Source organism: Convolutriloba macropyga, chromosome 1 (assembly GCF_964194025.1).
Source record: "Convolutriloba macropyga chromosome 1, txConMacr16.3, whole genome shotgun sequence".
NCBI classification, from domain to species: Eukaryota; Metazoa; Xenacoelomorpha; order Acoela; family Convolutidae; genus Convolutriloba; species Convolutriloba macropyga.
The window spans coordinates 64,607,214-64,630,172 of NC_134468.1; the positions used below are offsets into that span (position 1 = coordinate 64,607,214).

Below are 22,959 nucleotides of genomic sequence, written 5' to 3' on the forward strand. Positions count from 1 at the left end.
TTTGTTGATTTTGAAAATCATTCTCTGATCAGACTATTTTGAACGCACTTCAGTCTATTAAGAGGTAAACTCGAGTGCACTTTAGTCTGATTAGAGGCGATTTCGAGCGCACTTTAATTTGCTCGTAGGCAATTTCGAGCGCTTTTCAGTCTGATCAGAGGCGGATTCGAGCGCACACTGATCTGATCAGGGGGTGACATTCGAGCGCAAAATAGTCTGATCAGAGGAGGTTTTCAAGCGCACTTTAAGCGCGCATTGAGCTTCGAGTGCACAATAGTCTAACCAGAGAACAATTCAGTGTGGGTCGGTCTGATCAGAGGTTGCTTTTGTTTTTGACGGTCTGATCAGAAGTCATTTTGGTCTGGACCCCAACATGAGTTACACTCTTTCAGCTAAAATTACACAAAAACTGCATTTGCTAATTTTGAGAATGTTTCGGTCTTCAATTGGCAACAGTGACAATTTATCGCATTCTCATTTGACGTCAGTGTTATCCACGATATAAATACTATGCATTAACGGTTGAAAAATGTGGCGGAAAACAATTTCGTTAAGTCCTTGTGGATAACGTAACCATTGTCCACAATTTTGAGCATTTCAATTAGCTAAAAATTTATTTCTCGAATTTAATAAGTATTCACTTCAGATATAAGTTTTTTCACTATTATCAATACAATATCACTTATCACTTCGTTAGTTCACAAAATGTGATGAAAACAAATTATGTTCACGGTAGAGGAAAAGGAGGCGGCGGCAAGGAATCAATTATTTAAAGAGACAATAAAATAATTTTTAATAAAAGAAAAGAATTAAATTACTTCCAGAATACAATCGTGACCATAAACTTCAAAATACTGGCCACTGGTTAAATAAAATTTGAACAGATAATTGATAATGTTAAGTGAGATTTTTGATATGGGTGAAAATAAAGAAGAATTTATTTGTGAATTAAGAGACGATCACTCGTCGAGAATTATCTTTTTACAATTATGTTTCCAATTAGAAGACATCTCTCTGGCCGTTATCTCAGATCAACGTAGCAACTGCACTTCGTCTGTTCTTCGTGTTTAATGATAGCCACCTGAAGAAGAAATCACAGGTTTGGAGTTTGAAAAATAGAGCCGACCGATTGCTAGAAAAAATAGCCGAAAGCCCAATCTCTCAAGCGCGTATTATAAATCAGCGACTAACAAAAAATATGGAAAGTGAAACTTTAGATAGAAACACGCTTTGGACTGAATTGGGGTTATCGTTGTTATTATGAAAGCCCCAAATTTTTTAAATTTAAATTTCTCATTTTATTTCCTCCCAAAACCTTGATTGTACCCGCCCTTATTAAGCAGTTTTCCTTTATTGACCATGAATTACTTTAGAGTAATCTGAAATGACATTAAAATGTAATTTAGAGAGTGCGGTAAGTATTTTATAATAAAAAATAATCACAATTCAGCACAAAATATATTCGTTAATGAGCGTAACAAATGACGACACGACAATAAAAACAGCTAAAGAGCGGTAAAAACGTTTGATAAAAACCGCTCTTTTGAGCTTTACAGCGTGAAAAAAAATCATCGCAATAAAGCTATATGCACAGCTTACAGATTCGTAGCTATAAAAACAACCAAAAGAAGAAGCCGAAAAAACAGCTGAAATTCAACACCAAAAGTGTAAAATTCCTTCATATCGTCAAAAATGTTTCCAAACGCACAAATTCCAGTTTAGAGAATTGAAAGAAACAACTTGTACTGAAAAAGTTGGAGTTAAAACTAAAAACTGCTTTCAAAAAGCGAAAGTTTTAAACCTCTATAGCGTGTCCCATAAAGTTGCAATCAGCGAACATTTCAAAAACACTGTCTATATTGCTCATTTGCATGATCAATTGCATGTTTTGGCGTTTTTGGTCATTTCAACTTTATAGGACAGACTATACTTTTCTCGCTCTCTCTCAAATAACAGAAGTGAACAGAAAACCGCTCTCTTCTCTCAGCAATTTGACCTGAACACTTAGTTTTCACGCGTTTCATTTCATGTTTCAAATATACTCCAACAAAATTAATGATCAAGAAAGACGCTCAACCAATACTCGTCGTAAAAATAGGCCCGCTATAATAGCCGGCTGAAAAGACGAGGGCGGCTATTAAAAAGACCAATGGAGAACCAATACTCATTTTCGAGTCGTAAAAAACAAAGATCACGGCAATATAACTACGCTCAGATTAAAGCTTTGTAGTCATAGAAACAACCAAAAGGTTACAGCAAATCGTGAATGGACAAAAATTGGAGCTCTCGTATGAGGGACAAGTCCCTTCATTAATATTTTGATATAGGTGACCTGTTTATGAGTGAGGCTCAGCGTTGTAAATGATGACTAGAAAACTGATTAAGACAACAAATAGTCTATCATGTTTGAATTATTAAACTCATTCTAATCTAGCTCAAGCGATCTATCACACACAGAACATTATTTTGAGACTCTGACAAAAGACACGAGTACTTAGCATCGGATCACTTTAGAAGCTGGAGATTAGAGCTCACTGGGTGTCTCTCAACCTTTAAATGCTCCGTATTGGCGTCCATTGAAACTGAACTTGATACACCTTGCTTAGGCATGGGAAACCTTGACAATATTTACGAAATTGGAACTCGAGGCACCAGCTCGCGGTAAATAATTTTTAATCAGCTCGCGGTACAATGGAAAAGGTTATGGTTATTGTTTCATTGCTAGGTTTATCTAATAAAAAGAAAAACGATTAACCAAAAAAGAATGGGCCTTCAATTGTTTCTTTTTTTTTTAAAAAAACAAGTAAATTGAAAATATAACCCAGTGGTTAAATATTACAAGTTTAAAATGCCATATACAAAATTAGTACAATGTTAAAAATCAAAATTAGTGGTTACATTTTTTTTAAAGGTTAAACTAACTTTTCAAGCCACCAACGTTCCTTTTAGTTTCTACCGCTCAGTTTCTAACACTTATAGACGTCGGAGCGAGTGGACTTCACGATCTTTCGAAATCAATTGCATCATTTACCGCAAGAAAAACCCACAGAAAATTGTACGTGAAGTCCACTTTTGCCTAATGTGAACTCTACTTCCAAAATTTTGTAAGTAAAGTCCGCATTTTTTTGAAACCCCTCAGGCAAAACAGCTAAAAATTTGCCCAAATTTAGGGTTCTGTACTAACTATTATTGGTAGTAGATCCTCACCTGGTTTCATTCGCCGTCTACTCAGTTTCTGTCTGAGGTCCTGCCATCTGTACCTGTACTGGAAGACCTTATGCGATATGTGGTGGTTCTGTTGGATCCAGGCTCGGCCTCCCCTTCCACCATCTCCACCTCTAGTCCCATACTCGGCATTATCCCTCACACCGGGTGGACCAGGCCGGGGGTATCTGGGGTAGTTTCCTCCTCTAGGGTTGCCGGGTAGGGGAGGGAATGGAGGTGGTGAAATATGAAAAGGGTGATGTGGATTGTGATAGTGGTAATAATAGGGGTAGTAGTTGTATCGCGAAGGGTACCGCGAAGAGTAACTTTGGTAGGGATGATAGTGGCGGTGGTTGTAATTGTGGTCGTGATGACTCTTTGGGTAGCGTCCATGTTCATACCTACATGTTTACACTTCTATAACTCATTCAATTTACATTGTATCCATATACGGAAACCAATTGCATACTCGGCAGCATGAAGTCTTGAATGTTCATACATATTTTTGACAACTGCTGGGGTTTATTTACTTTACTTAATGCGATTTTCACATGCCGGCGATGGAATATTCGTACCCGGGTCGAGGTGTCACCGCCATTCAACGCAAAATTATGTAAGATAAGCGGTTAATGCGGTGAAATTACATAAATCAGGCGGTGAATGCGGTGAAAAAAACTTTATCGGCTGGTAGCGCTGAAATTACATAATTTAACCGCTGAATTTAGCGGGCGGTGAAATTACATAAATTCACCGCTTCGAAAAAAAGTGTCCAAATTATGTAAGATAAGCGGTGAATGCGGTGAAATTACCTAAATTCACCGCTCAACTTAGTGGTGAACTTACATAAATTCACCGCTTAGAAAAAAATTGTTAAAGATGTTTGAGGTCAGCAAAGAATGCGGTGAAATTAATGGTGAGTGTGGGAGGAATTGTTAGATTTGCCTTCCCACTAAAACTACCCCTTAATCTTACATCTTTTTGACCCTTTTTCTAAGCGGTGAATTTATGTAATTTCACCACTAGAGTAAGCGGTGAACTTACAAAAATTCACCACATTTCACCGCTAAAATATGCAATTTCACCGCTAAAAATTGCAAATCTTACAAAAATTCACCGCACATGTTTTGCAGAAAGTAGAGTGAATTCGATTTATATTCAAACAAAAAATAATAGAATTTAGTGAGAGATGGCGCAGTGGAAGAAGAAGTGGATGACATGCAGGAGGTGAGAGGTTCGGACCCTTGTAAGGGCGGAGAAATTACATATTTTAGCGGTGAATTGTGGTGAATTTTTGTAAGATCACCGCTTAGTCTAGCGGTGAACTTACATATTTTCACCGCATTCACCGCACTTCACCGCAAAATTATGTACGAAAAAACTAACTTTTCACCGCTTATCTTACATATTTTTGCATTTTTTTCTCGACCCGGGTAGTGTGTGTGTGTGTGTCTGTTTGTGTGTGTAAATGTGGTGTGTGCGCATTCGCCGTCTACTCAGTTTCTGTCTGAGGTCCTGCCATCTGTACCTGTACTGGAAGACCTTATGCGATATGTGGTGGTTCTGTTGGATCCAGGCTCGGCCTCCCCTTCCACCATCTCCACCTCTAGTCCCATACTCGGCATTATCCCTCACACCGGGTGGACCAGGCCGGGGGTATCTGGGGTAGTTTCCTCCTCTAGGGTTGCCGGGTAGGGGAGGGAATGGAGGTGGTGAAATATGAAAAGGGTGATGTGGATTGTGATAGTGGTAATAATAGGGGTAGTAGTTGTATCGCGAAGGGTACCGCGAAGAGTAACTTTGGTAGGGATGATAGTGGCGGTGGTTGTAATTGTGGTCGTGATGACTCTTTGGGTAGCGTCCATGTTCATACCTACATGTTTACACTTCATACCTACAGTAAGCGGTGAACTTACAAAAATTCACCACATTTCACCGCTAAAATATGCAATTTCACCGCTAAAAATTGCAAATCTTACAAAAATTCACCGCACATGTTTTGCAGAAAGTAGAGTGAATTCGATTTATATTCAAACAAAAAATAATAGAATTTAGTGAGAGATGGCGCAGTGGAAGAAGAAGTGGATGACATGCAGGAGGTGAGAGGTTCGGACCCTTGTAAGGGCGGAGAAATTACATATTTTAGCGGTGAATTGTGGTGAATTTTTGTAAGATCACCGCTTAGTCTAGCGGCGAACTTACATAATTTCACCGCATTCACCGCACTTCACCGCAAAATTATGTACGAAAAAACTAACTTTTCACCGCTTATCTTACATATTTTTGCATTTTTTTCTCGACCCGGGTAGTGTGTGTGTGTGTGTCTGTTTGTGTGTGTAAATGTGGTGTGTGCGCGCTTGTGTTTGTCAGTTTGTGTGTGTGTGTGTGTGTGCCAATGTGCCATATGGGCGTCTTTGCGTTTTTGTGTGTGTGCGTGTGCATGTGTATGTGTGTGGATAACTGTGTGTGTGTGTTTGTGTGTGGGGATGTGTGTGCATGTGGGAGGGAGTGTTTTTTGAGTGTGTTTGTTTGTGTGTCGTGTGTGTGTGCTTGAGTGTGTGCAAGTGTTTGTGTGTGTGTTTGTGTGTGTGTGTGTGTGGGAGTGTTTGTGAGTTTGCGTGTGTGTCTGGGCGTGTTTTTGAGTTTGTTTGTATGCGTTAGTGTTTGTGTGCGTGTGCTTGTTCGTTTGTGTGTCGTGTGTGTGTTTGTGTGTCGTGTGTGTGTATGAGTACGTGCAAGTGTTTATTGTGTGTATGTGTTGGAGTGTTTGTGAGTGTGCGTGTATGTGTTTGCGCGGTTGTGTCTGTTTGTGTGTGTAAATGTGGTGTGTGCGCGCTTGTGTTTGTCAGTTTGTGTGTGTGTGTGTGTTTGACTGTGTGTGTGTTTGACTGTGTGTGTGTGTGTGTGTGTGTGTGTGTGTCTCAATGTGCTATATTGGCATGTTTGCGTTTTTGTGTGTGTGTGTGTGCGTGTGCATGGGTATGTGTGTGGATTACTGAGTGTGTTCGTGTTTGTGTGTTTGTGTGTGAGGGCGTTTGTGTGTGGTTATTTGTTTATTTCATTTTTTACTTGCTTGTTTGATTGTTTGTAGGTTTATTTGAATGTTTCGTTCGTTTTTTTATTTGTTTGCTTTTTTGTTTGCTTGTTTGTTGGTTTGTTTGTTTTTGATTGTGTGTTTGCTTAAACCAAACTTTTGAATGAACGTTAATTTTGTGCGGTTTATCAACCATTAAAAAAATCAAGTTTATTGACTATTTCCCTAACATTAAAAAATAGTCGGTAAATTGTCGTTGACGCCATTTGGATTGAAACAGTAAAAGCAAAAAAAGAGAAAATGACCGAATTTTCCTAAGTGTCACTTTTTGATGCACAAAATCTGAATGTTCAGTTAGAGTCTAAAAAAATTTTTAGCTTCTAAACTGAAAGCTTTCATGCATAATACTAATGACAACTAGCAATCGCTTTAATGAACTTTGATAATCTAATGCACAACGACTTAATGATCGGGCTTTATATGCGTATCCTGTTTCTTTTACTTTTTTGATTTTGCTCTTTTGACCTTGAACGTATTCCCTACATAGCGTAATTAAATGCGTGAAGGAATTTAAAATCCATTTAGTTGAAACAGTGAGTGAAGTAAGACAGAAGTCAAAAGTGAAAATCGTGACTTAAGAAAAACTAAAAACCTGCTCGAATTGTAAAACGAAATACAAGAAACATATCCCGCTAAAGTCGGGCGAATTGCTCTCAAACGACCGGCGGGCGGTTGGCTTTGTCAGTAGCTAGCCACAGTTTAGTGAGCCTAGCTTAGGCTTATTTGTAGGGGTGTAAGGTGAACGCAGCGGTGGGGGTTGCACGGGGGATGGGGCAACAGTGAGGGCGGCAACGGTTGAAGGCGGATCTTTGGCTACACGGGGTCCTAACGGCCCTAAAGATGTGCAGGGGTGAGAATGGGGGGGGGCTGATGTGGGGGTGGGGGAGGGATGGGTCGTCGGGGGATCAGTTTTTAAGAACAGCCCTTCACACCAAAAAAATAATTCTCCAAAACACGTTCTGTGGATCGTTTAATTGGAGACCAGTAGGCTGAAAAGCTCCAAGAGAACTTAAAACCCACTGGGCGCTACCTCTTTATCCCATTGCTGGGGAAGAAAAATCAAATGGTTCAGACAAAAAATCGGTCAAGCGAAAACTCGCACAGGACTAAAACAATTGCTACACATTTCTTTTGAGAGCAGTTAACAATAATTTCCTTAGAAGTGGTAGTTCAGTCGTTTATGATTAAAAAAATGTTTATACATTTCTACTAACTCAGGGAGAGAGCTAAGAACAATTTCAATGATGAGACTCCATCCTGCAACTTCCAGTTTTCTAGCCTCTTTAGTAATGAAATCATTGAGAAAAAAAAATGGAGTGCAAAACTTTTTTAAAAGTTTACCAATTGCTCAGTGAAAAAAATGTTGAAAAACATTTTTTGTCTCTGGAGCTCTGTCATGTAACCCAACCAAAAGACTTAAGAAATGTCGCTGGCCAGTTTTGATCGTTAAACCCGGAAAAGGACAAAACTATTCAAAACAATTGAAACTCATTGAGAACAACATTTCGCAAAAATTGGTAATATACATTTCTTCAGAAGTTTTTCTGTCTCAAAAGACTATCCAGTATCTCTGATTTATGCCTTAATTTTAAAAATTTAAGAAAAAAATTTAAAAAAAAACATTAAAAATTTATCAAAAAATTGTTATCAATCGGGATAAAAAAATACTGATAAACATTCAATAACTCTAAAACTATGCAGCAGCTTATTATCACATCTTGAAGGAGGTCCTTGGGCCCTTGGTGCCGTAACAAAAAAATCGAAATCAAAAGTTTTCAGAAAACTTGAAATAATTGCAATTATTTTTTTAAAATTGCTTAAATTCATTATGTTAAAATCCGGAAAAACATTTCATTACATCTACAAACTATGCAGTAACCTATAATAAAACTCTAGTGGAGATTTCTTGGCTCTTGAGACTGGAGAAACCTAAAAAAGACAGACAAATTGAAAAAATTGAAAGTTTTATCATAAAAGTTGTGATATTAAAAAGCTGAAAACTACTCCATGGCTCAAAATTGCTCAAAATTGTGATGTTTAAAAGTTGACAACTATTCCATGGCCACAAAAAAATTTCCAGTAACCTATTATTAAACCTTAAAGGAATTTCGGTGGCCCCTCGGGCTGGAAAACATGAACAATGACAATAAATGTCAAAAGGGGAAAAATTGAAATATTTTGGGCCGAAAACTTCTAAAAATGACCCTTGAACATATCCTTGACCCTTGCCTTATCAGTAGCTTCACCACATTAAGCACTTGAAGGATTACTAAACGCGGCTAAGAGCCTCTAATGAAAATAATACCCGCTGCGCACTACTTGTTTATCCCGTTTTAAGGACGAAAAGTCAAATAGGTCAGACGAAAAATCGATCAAGCAAAAAATCACAAAAAATGATTGATTTGGGAAAGCCATTGCAGAAAAAACCAACTCAAAAACAAAAAATGGAAAACCAAAATTAGAATGGCGCATTTGAACAAAGGACCGCTAGCGAGAACGCGATTTTTTGTTTAAAACACCGTTTTTCACTCTCCTTTTAAATTAGAGATAAACATTAACGCCGCTAAAACTACTCGTTTTTTCGATCCCATTCCTGTTTCGGCTTGACCAAAATCATTACTCCGAATTGGCTTCCAGAGTCATGAAAATGTGTGAACAGATCTTAAAAAACAGCGCTCCACTATGATTGAAATTCTTTGATCTGTAAAAAAAAGGAGAGCGAACAAATAATTACCGCTGAGCGGTTTTTAAATAATAAATTCATATGCTATTATTTACAGTTAGTATTTACAAAGAAGTTAACAATTACAGCAGATTGCCTGTGAAGCACTAAAAATTGAATACAAATTTCAAATATTTCATTGTTTGTTCAGGGGCTACTTGACAGGATGTATTTAGAAACCTTGCCGTAACATAAGAGTTTCAACTTTTATATTTAAAAAGACGTCGCGCCAAATATTCACTTTTTCGTCCAACTTCTTGCTCTAGATATTTTTTGCAATTGTTATAACGGTCCTCGCTCAAACTTGATTGAGAAACTTGTGCAATTATATAACATTGCATCTCGCTTGCTCTCAAGGGATTTTTAAGTATCAGTGTAGTTTTAATATTGTTTTTAAATAGAAATATACCATTCTCAGCTTGGGAGACTCTGAGCTTTAAAGATTTAAACAAAATAGATAAGTCCTTTGAAAAGGTGATGTCGTGATCGTCTGATGAGTTAATTTCAAAAAAATTAATATGAATTTCCGTGTTTCTGTTCGGAGTAATAAAACATGTGTCTCATAAAATGGTCATAAAAAACTTATGTCCTGCAAAAGATTTTTATCAACTTTAACCAGCATCGAATTTAGGTTGGTCTGACAATAGATTTGAAAAATGACAAAAAAACACAAATTTGAATTATTGTGGGTTCGAAAACACCTAAAAATGACCCTTGAACAATAAACTACGGCCTTATAAGTAGCTTCACCAAATTAAGCACTTGAAGGATTACTAAACGCGGCTAAGGGCCTCTAATGAAAATAATACCCGCTGGGCACTACTTGTTTATCCCCTTTTAAGGACAAAAAGTCAAATAGATCAAACAAAAAATTGATCAAGCGAAAAATTGCATAAAATTGAGCGATTTGGGAGAACCATTTCAGAAAAAATCAGCTCAAAATTAAAAAACAGAAAATTAAAATTAGAATGGCACATTTGAACAAAAGAGCACTAGCGAGAAAGCGAGTTTTTGTTTAATCACCGTTTTTTCAATCTCCTTTTAAATTAGAGACAAAAAATTTCACGCCGCAAAACCGCTCGTTTTTTCGATCCCCTTCCTGTTTCGGCTTGACCAGAATCATTACTCCAATTTGTCTTCAAAAGTTATGAAAATGTGTGAAAAGATCTAAAAAAAACAGCGCTCCAGTACGATTGAAACTCTTTGAACTTTAAAAAAAGGAGAGCAAATAAATAATTGCCGCTGAGCGGTTTTTAAATAATAAATTCAGATGCTATTATTTACAGTTAGTATTTACAAAGAAGTTAACAATTACAGCAGATTGCCTGTGTAGCATTACAAATTGAATACAAAAATCAAATATTTCATTGATTGTTCAGGGGCTACTTGGCAAGATCCGTTTAGAAACCTTGCCGTAAAATAAGAGTTTCAACTTTCATATTCACAAAGACGTCGCGCCAACTATTCACCATTTCGCCCAACTTCTCGCTCCAGATAATTTTTCGCATTCGTTATGGCGGTCCTCGATAAAACTTGATTGAGAAACTTGTGCAATTATATACCAGTAAATCTCGCTTGTTCTCAAGGGATTTTTAAGTCTCAGGGTAGTTTTAATATTGTCTTTAAACAGAAGTATACCATTCTCAGTTTGGAAGACTCTGAGCTTTAAAGATTAAAACAAAACAGATAAGTCCTTTGAAAATGTAATGTCGTTCTCGTCTGATGAATTAGTTCAAAAAAAATTTATAAGATTTTCCGTGTTTTTGTTTGGAGTACTAAAACATGTGGCTCTTAAAATGGTCATAAAAAACTTATGTCCTGCAAAAGACCTTTATCAACTTTAACCAGCATCGATTTTAGACTTCTCTCACAATAAATTTGGAAAATGAGAAAAAAAAACACAAAAATTTGATTCGTTTTGGGCTCAAAACCTTCTAGAAATGACCCTTGAACATAAAACTACGGCCTCATCAGTAGCTTCACCACATTAAGCACTTGAAGGACTACTAAACGCGGCTAGGGGCCTCTAACGAAAATAATACCCGCTGGGCACTACTTGTTTATCCCCTTTTAAGGACAAAAAGTCAAATAGATCAAACAAAAAATTGATCAAGCGAAAAATTGCATAAAGTTGAGCGATTTGGGAAAACCATTTCAGAAAAAAATAGCTCAAAAATAAAAAACAGACAATCAAAATTAGAATGGCGCATTTTAACAAAAGAGCACTAGTGAGAAAGCGAGTTTTTATTTAAACACTGTTTTTTTCACTCTCCTTTTCAATTAGAGACAAAAAAAATCACGCCGCAAAAACTACTCGTTTTTTCGATCCCCTTCCTGTTTCGGCTTGACCAAAATCATTACTCCAAATTGGCTTCAAAAGTCATGAATATGTGAACATATCTTAAAAAAACAGAGCTCCAGTACGATTGAAACTCTTTGAACTTTAAAAAAAGGAGCGCAAATAAATAATTGCCGCTGAGCAGTTTTTAAATAATAAATTCAGATGCTATTATTTACAGTTAGTATTTACAAAGAAGTTAACAATTACAGCAGATTGCCTGTGTAGCATTACAAATTGAATACAAATTTAAAATATTTCATTGTTTGTTCAGGGGCTACTCGGCAAGATCCATTTAGAAACCTTGCCGTAAACTAAGACTTTCAACTTTTATATTTACAAAGACATCGCGCCAACTACTCACCTTTCCGCTTAACTTCTTGCTCCAGATAATTTTTCGCATTCGATATAACGGTCCTCGATAAAACTTGATTGAGAAACTTGTGGTATTATATACCAGTAAATCTCATTGGTTCTCAAGGGATTTTGAAGTCTCAGTGTAGTTTAAACATTGTTTTTAAATAGAAATATACCATTCTCAGCTTGGGAGACTCTGAGCTTTAAAGATTTAAACAAAATAGATAAGTCCTTTGAAAAGGTGATGTCGTGATCGTCTGATGAGTTAATTTCAAAAAAAAAATTAATATGAAATTCCGTGTTTCTGTTTGGAGTAATAAAACATGTGGCTCTTAAAATTTATGTCCTGCAAAAGACCTTTATCAACTTTAACCAGCATCGATTTTAGACTTCTCTAACAATAAATTCGGAAAATGAGAAAAAAAACACAAAAATTTGATTCGTTTTGGGCTCAAAACCTTCTAGAAATGACCCTTGAACATAAAACTACGGCCTTATCAGTAGCTTCACCACATTAATCACTTGAAGGACTACTAAACGCGGCTAAGGACCTCTAACGAAAATAATACCCGCTGGGAACTGCTTGTTTATCCCGTTTTAAGGACAAAAATTCAAATAGAGCAAAAAATTAAGCGGAAAATCGCATAAATTTGAGTGATTTGGGAAAACCATTTCAGAAAAAAAAGCTCAAAAATAAAAAACAGAAAATCAAAATTAGAATGGCGCATCTTAACAAAGAGCACTAGTGAGAAAGCGAGTTCTTGTTTAAACACTGTTTTTTCACTCTCCTTTTTAATCAGAGACAAAAAATTTCACGCCGCAAAACCACTCGTTTTACCGATCCCCTTCCTGTTTCGGCTTGAACAAAATCATTACTTCAATTTGGCTTCAAAATTCATGAAAATATGTGAAAATATCTTAAAAAAACAGCGCTATAGTAAGATTGAAATTCTCTGAACTGTAAAAAATGGAGAGCGGATAATTAATTGACGCTGAGCGGTTTTTAAATAATAAATCTAGATGCTATTATTTACAGTTAGTATTTACAAAGAAGTTAATAATTCAGCGGTTTTCCTGTGAAGCAATACATATTCAATACAAATTTAAAATATTTCATTGTTTGTTCAGGGGCTACTCGGCAAGATCCATTTAGAAACCTTGCCGTAAACTAAGACTTTCAACTTTTATATTTACAAAGACATCGCGCCAACTACTCACCTTTCCGCTTAACTTCTTGCTCCAGATAATTTTTCGCATTCGATATAAGGGTCCTCGATAAAACTTGATTGAGAAACTTGTGGTATTATATACCAGTAAATCTCATTGGTTCTCAAGGGATTTTGAAGTCTCAGTGTAGTTTAAACATTGTTTTTAAATAGAAATATACCATTCTCAGCTTGGGAGACTCTGAGCTTTAAAGATTTAAACAAAACAGATAAGTCCTTTGAAAAGGTGATGTCGTTATCGTCTGATGAGTTAAATTCAAAAAAAATTAATATGAATTTCCGTGTGTCTGTTTGGAGTAATAAAACATGTGTCTCATAAAATGGTCATAAAAAACTTATGCGTTGCAGAAGACCTTTATCAACTTTAACCAGCATCAATTTTAGATTGGTCTGACAATAAATTTGAAAAATGACAAAAAAACACACAAAATTGATTTATTTTGGGTTCGAAAACACCTGAAAATGACCCTTGAACATTAAACTACGGACTTATAAGTAGCCTTACCACATTAAGCACTTAAAGGATTACTAAACGCGTCTATGGGCCTCTAATGAAACTAATACCCACTGGGCGCTACCTGTTTATCACCTTTTAAGGACAAAAAGTCAAATAGGTCAGACGAAAAATCGATCAAGCAAAAAATCGCTTAAAAATTGATTAATTTGGGAAAACCATTGCAGAAAAAACCAACTCAAAAACAAAAGAACAGAAAACCAAAATTAGAATGGCGCATTTGAAAGAAAAAGGACCGTTAGCGAGAACGCGATTTTTTTTAAAACACCGTTTTTCACTCTCCTTTTAAATTAGAGATAAAAAAATTCACGCCGCAAAAACTACTCGTTTTTTCGATCCCCTTCCTGTTTCGGCTTGACCAAAATCATTACTCCAAATTGGCTTCAAAAGTCATGAAAATGTGTGAACAGATCTTAAAAAAACAGCGCTATAGTAAGATTGAAATTCTTTGAACTGTAAAAAATGGAGAGCGGATAATTAATTGACGCTGAGCGGTTTTTAAATAATAAATTCAGATGCTATTATTTACAGTTAGTATTTACAAAGAAGTTAACAATTACAGCAGATTGCCTGTGAATTATTAAAAATTGAATACAAACATCAATTATTTCATTGTCTGTTCAGGGGCTACTTGCCAGGATCTATTTAGAAACCTTGCCGTAACATAAGAGTTTCAACCTTCTTATTTACAATGACGTCGCGCCAACTATTCACTTTTTCGTCCAACTTCTTGATCTAGATATTTTTTCGCAATCGTTATAACGGTCCTCGCTAAAACTTGATTGAGAAAGGGATTGTTCTCAAGGGATTTTTAAGTATCAGTGTAGTTTTTAAGTATCAGTGTACATCTCGCTTGTTCTCAAGGGATTTTTAAGTATCAGTGTAGTTTTAATATTGTTTTTAAATAGAAATATACCATTCTCAGCTTGGGAGACTCTGAGCTTTAAAGATTTAAACAAAATAGATAAGTCCTTTGAAAAGGTGATGTCGTGATCGTCTGATGAGTTAATTTCAAAAAAATTTATAAGATTTTCCGTGTTTTTGTTTGGAGTACTAAAACATGTGGCTCTTAAAATGGTAATAAAAAACTTATGTCCTGCAAAAGACCTTTATCAACTTTAACCAGCATCGATTTTAGACTTCTCTCACAATAAATTTGGAAAATGAGAAAAAAAACACAAAAATTTGATTCGTTTTGGGCTCATAAACTTCTAGAAATGACCCTTGAACATAAAACTACGGCCTTATCAGTAGCTTCACCACATTAATCACTTGAAGGACTACTAAACGCGGCTAAGGGCCTCTAACGAAAATAATACCCGCTGGGAACTGCTTGTTTATCCCGTTTTAAGGACAAAAACTCAAATAGAGCAAAAAATTAAGCGGAAAATCGCATAAATTTGAGTGATTTGGGAAAATCATTTCAGAAAAAAAAGCTCAAAAATAAAAAACAGAAAATCAAAATTAACAGAAATATACCATTCTCAGTTTGGGAGACTCTGAGATTCAGAGATTTAGACAAAACAGACAAGTCCTTTGAAAAGGTAATGTCGTTTTCGTCTGATGAGTTAATTTCATCTATGAGTTTTGCTGAGATAATTTTTGAGGTGATGTGTGGAAGAGACACCGCCCATTGCAACCGAATGGTGAAGAACTTCACTTCTAATATCCTTTTTGTCACCAGTTTGTTGTAGACTGTTGATGAATCTTTGAACATTAAAGCTTTCAATGATTTGTTTCTTGGCTTTCAAAGTTTTCGATGGAAAAATGATGCGTGAATATTTGGCCAATTGTGTTTTAATGAGATCAAGTAAGTTTCTGGTTCATCAGTATAGAATATAAGGACAATAGTTTTTGTTATGCTTAGTTTTAACGAAAGCTATGTCTCTTGTTGACAGGATCTCAACCTTTTCGACATTAATTTCCAGACAAGGTGCTTAGAGTGTGCTCGCAAAAATCTTTGACGGTATCAAAAATACTTCAATCGATGATATACGTTTTGAACAAATAATATCATCTTCAAAAGCTACTGTTTTTGAGCTGGTCAATTCTTTGATTTGTGTTGAATTGTCTATACAGCAGAGTAAGGGCTCAACAGCAAGTATAAAAAGTGAAGCCGAAAAGGGAAATCATTGCCTAACACCACGTTGCAGCACAATCTTTTTGAAAAGGTATCCATTGATCTCAATAATTGCTTTTGTTTCTTTATAAACAGTTCTTTTTGAACATTTTGTGTACTGCTCAAGACCAATTTCGTCGAGAAGAGCGAAGATGTAATCTTTGTCTACTCTGAAGAAAGTTTTTTAAAAATCCAGATTCACAAGGCATTTGCTGTTATTGAGTTGCTTTGGTTGTGGGCTTTTTGCACTTTGTTTAAAGCTACATGTATTTGTTTTTTTTTGCTCAGATAAGCATGCTGATGACGACCTACTTTGTTTTCGAGATCTTTTATGATTCTAGCAGACAAAATCTTTGATAGGATTTTTTAGGTCAGTGTTAAGCAAGCTTATAGGTCCAAATTCATCAACAGTTCTCGGATTAACATTATTAGGCGCAAGTTTTAAGATTGCAATTTGTTGGCTTTCGGGAACCTTTTCCGTTCAAAAAATATTATTGAAAACTCTTCGTAGCAATGATATAATTCTAGTTTAAACATCTTGTAAAAGTTCGTAGTTATTCCATCCGATCCCCGTGAGTTCTCTGCATTGATTCAGTTAATTTCTTTTAATACTTCATCTATGTTGATTTCAATTACATCGTCGGTTGCTTCAAATGATCAACAAATATCTGAAAGGAAGCTTTTTTCTTGCTTTTGTAGAGCTGTGTAAAATAGTTTTCAAAACATTTGATGATTTCATCCTGGTTTGTTGTCACATTTGCACCAACCGTCAGCGAAAAAATTTTTTTGTGTTACGTTTTCATGCTTTATCCAGGTTTTCAAATCTTTCGCATTTCCAAGATGGCCTAATTGAGTCAGTTTCTTGAATGGGTTATACTGAACTTTTTCTATGTTGTTGTCATTCTCATTTGTTTTGGAGACTGTTTCGTAATATCGTTTCAAAATAATTTCATCGGATTCTTGATTTTGAATTTGTTCTTTCAGTCTTCTTTCTTCGGCCAAGATGTTTTTCATTTCACAGCATGAGAAGATTTTCAATTTTTTAATAGCTAGGCGTGCAGACATCACGTATGTAGAACTTCAACTCTCCATAACTCTCATGTGTCAAACAATTAGTTCCAAGTGCTTCTATTTTTGTTTGATGTACTCTTTGTTTTGCAAGAAAACAGCACTCAATTTGCAAAAGCTTTGGCTTCAATCTCTCCCTTTGATTTTGTTACTTAGCTCTAACAACATGTGATCTGAGAAATTACTCGGATGTAATTTCAATTTGGTGAATTGATTTTGGTTTGTAAAAAAGTCTATTCGTGAAAAAGACGATATTCTTTTGTCATAGTGCGGGAAATAAAGTACGTCTAGTTCTATGGCTGTAAAAAAAATTTCTCTGTAACCCCTTGGAGCTCTGCAAATCGCTTTACTCTACCGTCTTTTCCTCTAAGAGCACTTGATGTGTTTCTTGGATCATGACTGAAAGCTTTAGATTCTCCTGTTAAGACTATGGATTGTTCAGTGTCGAGTCTCGAGAGACTTTTGCTCATCTGCTTCATTTTTTCAGTATAGTCGCTTGTATTCAGATATACATTGAATACCGTTAGGTTGAGAAGCGTAAAAGTAATTCCACTATGATCTCGTGATTGCATTATTTGATCTTCAGAGTTTAGTTCCTCACTCCAAACTGTAACCAAAACTTCACTGCAGTTTATTGCAGGCACTAGATGATAGCATAATGTGTACTGCTCAGGAACTGTTTCGTTTGAGCAAGATAGATCTAGAATATTGGATTCTTGGATACACAAAATTTTTTGGACTCTTAATGTCACATGAGATCAAACAGAAAATTTTGCGCACAGTCATTTTTTTCTTCGATCTGGTTTTTCTTTTTAATCAACTGATCGTTTAAGAAGTGTTTTGCAATTTGCGCGTTTTGTTGTTTCTGGGTTTCACTGAGCGGCTTTTTGACGCCTGGTATGTACTGTTTGAGAAAAGCACTATTATGAAGCTCTACTGGTTGAAAGTTCTCTGTATTGACATAGACGGTTTCATTATATTCGGAGTTTTGTGTGGTGGTTGAGGTTTCGTTAGCGTTTTCTGTTTCTTGTTCGGCGACTTTTGCGTTTTCTGTTGTGCCACTTCAAATTTCTTCGTCAAAAGATTCTTCCACTTAATCTTAATCTATGGTCAAGTTGCAGGAGGAAAGATCACTGATCGTTTCATGTTCGTGAACTTTATCAAGTTTTGTTGATTTCTGCTTTTCAGCACAATTAATCTTTGTTTTTTTGCTTATGTTTTATATGTTTTTTATTCTTTGTAGCTCGTTTTGCTGTAATTATCACCAATCTTTATAGTGCCGCAATGTAGAAGTATGTTTTCTTGACAGTAACTGCAATTATGTGAGGGAGCATGGAAATTGATCTCTAAGCTAGTAGATTCTTTGAACTCAGTCATCCGATTTCCATGTGACCACTGTTACACTCAGTGTTGCATTATCAAAGGAAATGAGATCACCTCTTATGTTGTCTTTCATCCCAATAATTCCGGGCTGTGTTCTATTCCCTCTGGAAGATCTATTAATTTCAAGGCTTCAGTGTCTGAGCAAACATAAGGGAGATTACTGAATTTAATATTGTGTCTTTTAGGATAGAAGGATTTTTCTGTGTTGAGATGTTTGCCCAAAGGAAAACCGGTTGGCCTAGTGAGTTAAGGCCTCTGGATCTAATTGAATGGTATTGAATTTTGATAGCTGAAGGGCTAAAATTAGTCAGCGAATGAATTCTTTTGTCTCTTATGTGTGCGAATATTTTGCTGATTGCTTTTTGATTTCGTGCTTCTTACGGAAAATCGTTTAGAATGGATTTTGCACACTGAAAAGAGGCGTTGTTCAGAGATTCTGTGTTTGAAATATTTGACTTCTTCAATGAAGGGATAGTTTGAATGATATGGAAGGTGTTTGCGGATGTTTCTTTTGACAAGCCTTTTTGGATGATCGAAGAATACATATTTCGGTTTTAGCTGGTAGTTGGCGTAATCGACGTAGGGAAAGTGTTCTCCCCATAGGAGAAAAAAATTTAAATCATGAAGACGCATGAAAAGTAGATTTTGACAAATGAAATGTTTTTTAATTAACACTGAAGGTTTTGGAAACCTCAGAAGTAAACTTTATTAAGAAGTCTAAGGGCTCTACTGTAAAGGAGAGATCAACCTAAACTGTGAAAGCTAAGAAGATAGGGGTTTAAAAGAACTTTTGAAGCGTAAAATTAAGAGAAAAAGTTAAATGAAATGTCAGGACTTTAAATCTTAAGCAACTTTTAGTGAAAAATCTCTTTTTAGAAAAGTCTTACTCCCAAAATACGTTCTTACACAAAGTGGGGTACTTGCTTGTGGCTTTCCCATCACACTACTGATCCGAAAGTGTCCATAATAATATTTTGATCATCATGAACAACAAATAATAGCGTTTTGATCATCATGCACAACATATAATAGCGTTTTGATCATCATGCACAACAATTTTGATCATCATGCACAACAAATAATAGCGTTCTGATCATCATGCAGACAATTAGCCGTTGAGAGGCTGACGGCGGCTATTGATAATACAATTTGATATATTCAATCTAACTGGTACCATATAACTGAGATTGGTCACCTGTCGAAGCGTTTTTCAGGGTAGGGCTCTCTCCGCCTCCTGCGCATCCTCCACCTTCCACCCCGTCTGTTTTCTCCCTCATAAGCCCCGCTCTCCCCCTCCGATGACTCTCCCAAGCTATCTGAGCTGATAGATTCATAGCCCTGGAACTTGTCGTGCTTCCAAATCTCACTGCAAAAACAAAGCACTTTTCATTCAAATTTACACGCATTCAAACACAAATGTTAGAGCTGAAAAAAACGCATCAAACCAGCCACCGTTGACCACCTTAAGTTAGATTACAAAATTATACTTTTATTCCTCTTCTCAACTGAGGGCTATTAAACATAATACTAATGCCAGCTATAAATCGTTCTGATGATTTTCTAACACAGCGCATTATTACCTAATGAACGGCCTTTAGCGGTTGATAATATTTCTTTTCTTTTTGCCCTCGGCCGCATTCAGTATCTTTCAAACTTTATTTGAAGGAACTCTGAAGTCAAGACAATAAGCTTATTATTAGCAGTTAGAAATGTACTCTGATAGCTAAAGAACTCTGATAACTTAATGCAGAGTCTTCAGAATTCAAATCTTAGTGCTCGGGCTTTATCGGTTTATCCCTTTTCCATTGATTTCGCTTTTTGACCCCAACGGTATTCATCAAACCTCGTAATTCGATGAGTTAAAAAAATAAAATTCCATTTAGTTGAATCAGTGAGTGAAAGTTGTGACTTATGTAAAACAAAAGATGATCGCAGGTAGGACGGAACTTAAAACATAGCACGCAGACGAATCAAAAGCATTAGCTCTCGCCTACCGGGTCCTTGTTTCCACTTACAATTAATTATGTTTTAGGAAAAGGCATAACTTCTTAATGAACGCAATTTAGTTCACGCAAAAAAGCAAGAAATCAAGCAAGAAAAATTCAATGAAAAAGTCAGGCAGAAGAATGGTTTAGAACATATGTAAACATAGCTGAAAAATGGCCAGAAAATAGCCACAAAAACTTCGTAGATCTGCAGTCTGAAAATGATAGTAAAAGAAACATAGCAAAAAAACCTTTCTGATAAATGCTCAGATGTTACATTTTGATTAAGAATCTGTTAAATTTAGTGCTGCTTCTAATAACTGCTCTCAAATAGGCTTTAATTAGAATGGTACACACTCACTTGACCGTATCTGTTGGAATTAGAGTAAAGTCAATCAATTTTAGAGTGAGGAAGTAAATTTTGAGATTGAGGTAATTCACGTGTAACCAAAAACTTCATCACGCGAATGAACAAATAACTCTCTCCAATAAGAGTCCACGCACGCAGTTCAATTATGTCTTCTTTAAAAAAATTATGTCTTCCAAAAACCCATTATCTGCTTTGACAAACCTCAATTCAAGACTGATCAAATAAAAACTCGAAAAATGACAAAAATACGTCAAAAATTCACATAGTCAAAATTTGAAGCTGAAAGTCATGGAGAATGTGTAAACACATATTGCAAAAAAGAGCACCAATGCAATCCATATTCTTTGTTTTGTAAAAAAAAATGAGAGCGCCTAATTAATAGCGTTTGAGACGCTAACGGCCGTTTAAACTAGGCTTCGAAAATGGCGCACGTGAACAAAGAGTCTGCTAGCTTGACGAGATTTTCCAACAACTATTTTGCTCGCTCTTCGGGCTTGAACAGAAAAGCAATTTTCCTCTGCTTTTCATTTTTGTTCTAAACATTTAGCAGATATGGCATTGATGGATTTCCTTTGAGGAAACAATTCCGAAAACGAAGCGAGTGAAAAAATAAGAGACTGCTATTTAATTCTTTCATTGGCTATGATGAATCATGAGAATTATTAAACGCTAAAGGGGGCAAAAATGAGCCAGTTCTGACAAAGCATCAAGAAAAATTGGAAGCAAAAACTACTAAGAGCAATGTCAAATTAAAATTAAAAATGAAATGCTCCATTGAAGAATAGAAAACAATAATTTCTGACAATAATTCTACTTAAAAACCTCGTCTGTATCCCTCGGGGCAAACATGTAAATTTTAAAAATATCACAATTTTGATGTGAAATGCTTGTGTTACAATACAAATAAGAAATCTTCTCTGCACCTTTTATGATTGACAAGAAATTTGTACGAAAGTGATAGCGTGTAATGGAGATCTTACTTGTTGTCGTATCCTTTCTGGTACCTTTTGGGAATCTTCTTGCGCATGATAGTGCTCTGTGGGTTGGGAGGGTGAGGCTTGTAGTTCCTGTTCAATGTCTCTTTGTAGTGGGCAATTCTCTCGTCAGGGGGGTAGTACGGATATCTGAGATAGAAAGCATTTCGACAAAAATAATAATCAATCTGTTAAAGAACTTAATTAGTTGGTCTATTCGTTTAAGGGTTTGACTTCAAAAGCAAAAGGTTCTGGACGTTATAAAACACCATTTTCTCCTCTCTTTCTCTCAGTTGTTTTCGGGCCTCATTAACAATCCAGAAATAGATATAAAATTATATTTTCTATTTTTCCGATTCTGGAAATATATTCTTCGACATTAGTGACGTATATTTAGGCAAAGATTCCTCGTCTTTATACAATCTAGAAAAACCCCGTTCAGAGAAATTGAACTGGTTTTCTTTGCCCATGATTTAACAATTGACATTTCACATTCTTCTAATATTACATGCCCGTCCACCAAATACGAACTCAAAGAAAAACCTTACTCCTTTGTCCAAAGACATAGAATCTGAAATATAGGGTTAAACAAAATCATATTGGTACTGACCCCCTTCTGTAGTGTCCAGAAGTGGGTGGGTGGTGGGTGGAGGGGGTCATTCTTCGGCTGGGATATCGGTGTGAATCTGGCACATTTGCCGAGTGTTGTTCCTTGTGATACACTTTTGGACTACGACTGCGGTACTTCATTCTGTACTTGTACCGTCTGAAGCTCCTGTCGTCATGCTAAAAGCAGCTAATGTATTTAACACGCCTTGATGATTGTTGGCGTCACTATTGAACAGAAGCATTAGCCATCAGATCAACAGAATTAAAGATTAAATTGAAACTTGAAGTTTGTGAACGCTCAAAAAAACACAAAAATGAAAAAAAAATAAAAGTTGAGACTGACAATTTGTCCCCTCCTATTTTAGAAGGAAAACCGTAAGCGACCAAAGGTTTTAGCACGTGGTTAGAGTAACTTCTAAGCCATACATGAACCCAACAAACAGAAGTGCATCATATCCACAAGTGTGGCTATTGACACTTATATGGTGCAAAAGTGAATTTTTTCAAAATGCCGTTGGCTCTCATTTTAAATATATATTTTGATTCTTAATCAAACTAAGTTTTTCGTGTTAACGTTTTGCTAGTTCGCAAAATTGGTAGATTTTAAAAATTAGTTGAGCTCTAACAGGGAGTTAGCGACATTACTATCATTGACTGAAGACTTACGAACTTCGATACGAGATTGATCATAGTTTATCATTAAAAATTTTCTCTTTTTTTTTCAATCAACTAAAGCTACAGCCCTTTTAAAAGATTGAGCGACTAATAGCTTCAGTGAGATTATTAGCAAATTGGAATCGGAGTAAATATTCAGTCCGGCGTAAAATTCGCGAGCCATGCTGTCAAGATTGGGTTTCACTGAGATTCTTGAGCAGGCGCAACAATTACTCTTACCAATGAAATTTTTTAATTAAAAGCAGTAACTTTGTATGTACCAAGTTGTTTTCTCGGTGATTGGTAACGTTTTGCTAGACAAAATGGGTATAAATTATTGAAAAT

The 22,959-nt window shown here is 36.0% G+C and overlaps 1 protein-coding gene and 1 long non-coding RNA gene across 2 annotated transcripts in view; both read right to left on the reverse strand.

Moving 5' to 3' along the window:
• Positions 1-595: 595 nt before the first annotated feature.
• LOC142350618 (uncharacterized) lies at positions 596-3,656 on the reverse strand. Its single transcript, XR_012760887.1, has 2 exons — positions 3,208-3,656; positions 596-1,081 (listed from the first exon to the last, which is right to left on the reverse strand). It is a non-coding gene; the product is annotated as an uncharacterized LOC142350618 (long non-coding RNA).
• Positions 3,657-3,697: 41 nt separating this feature from the next.
• The window catches only part of LOC142345898 (uncharacterized), an 87,558-nt gene continuing 68,296 nt past the window's right edge, over positions 3,698-22,959 (reverse strand). Inside the window, exons 9-13 of the mRNA XM_075398384.1 lie at positions 21,962-22,137; positions 21,358-21,501; positions 19,218-19,388; positions 4,691-5,074; positions 3,698-3,716 (exon numbers count right to left, since the gene is read on the reverse strand). Coding sequence (XP_075254499.1) covers positions 3,698-3,716; positions 4,691-5,074; positions 19,218-19,388; positions 21,358-21,501; positions 21,962-22,137 — 894 coding nt within the window. The remainder of the gene's footprint in view (positions 3,717-4,690; positions 5,075-19,217; positions 19,389-21,357; positions 21,502-21,961; positions 22,138-22,959) is intronic.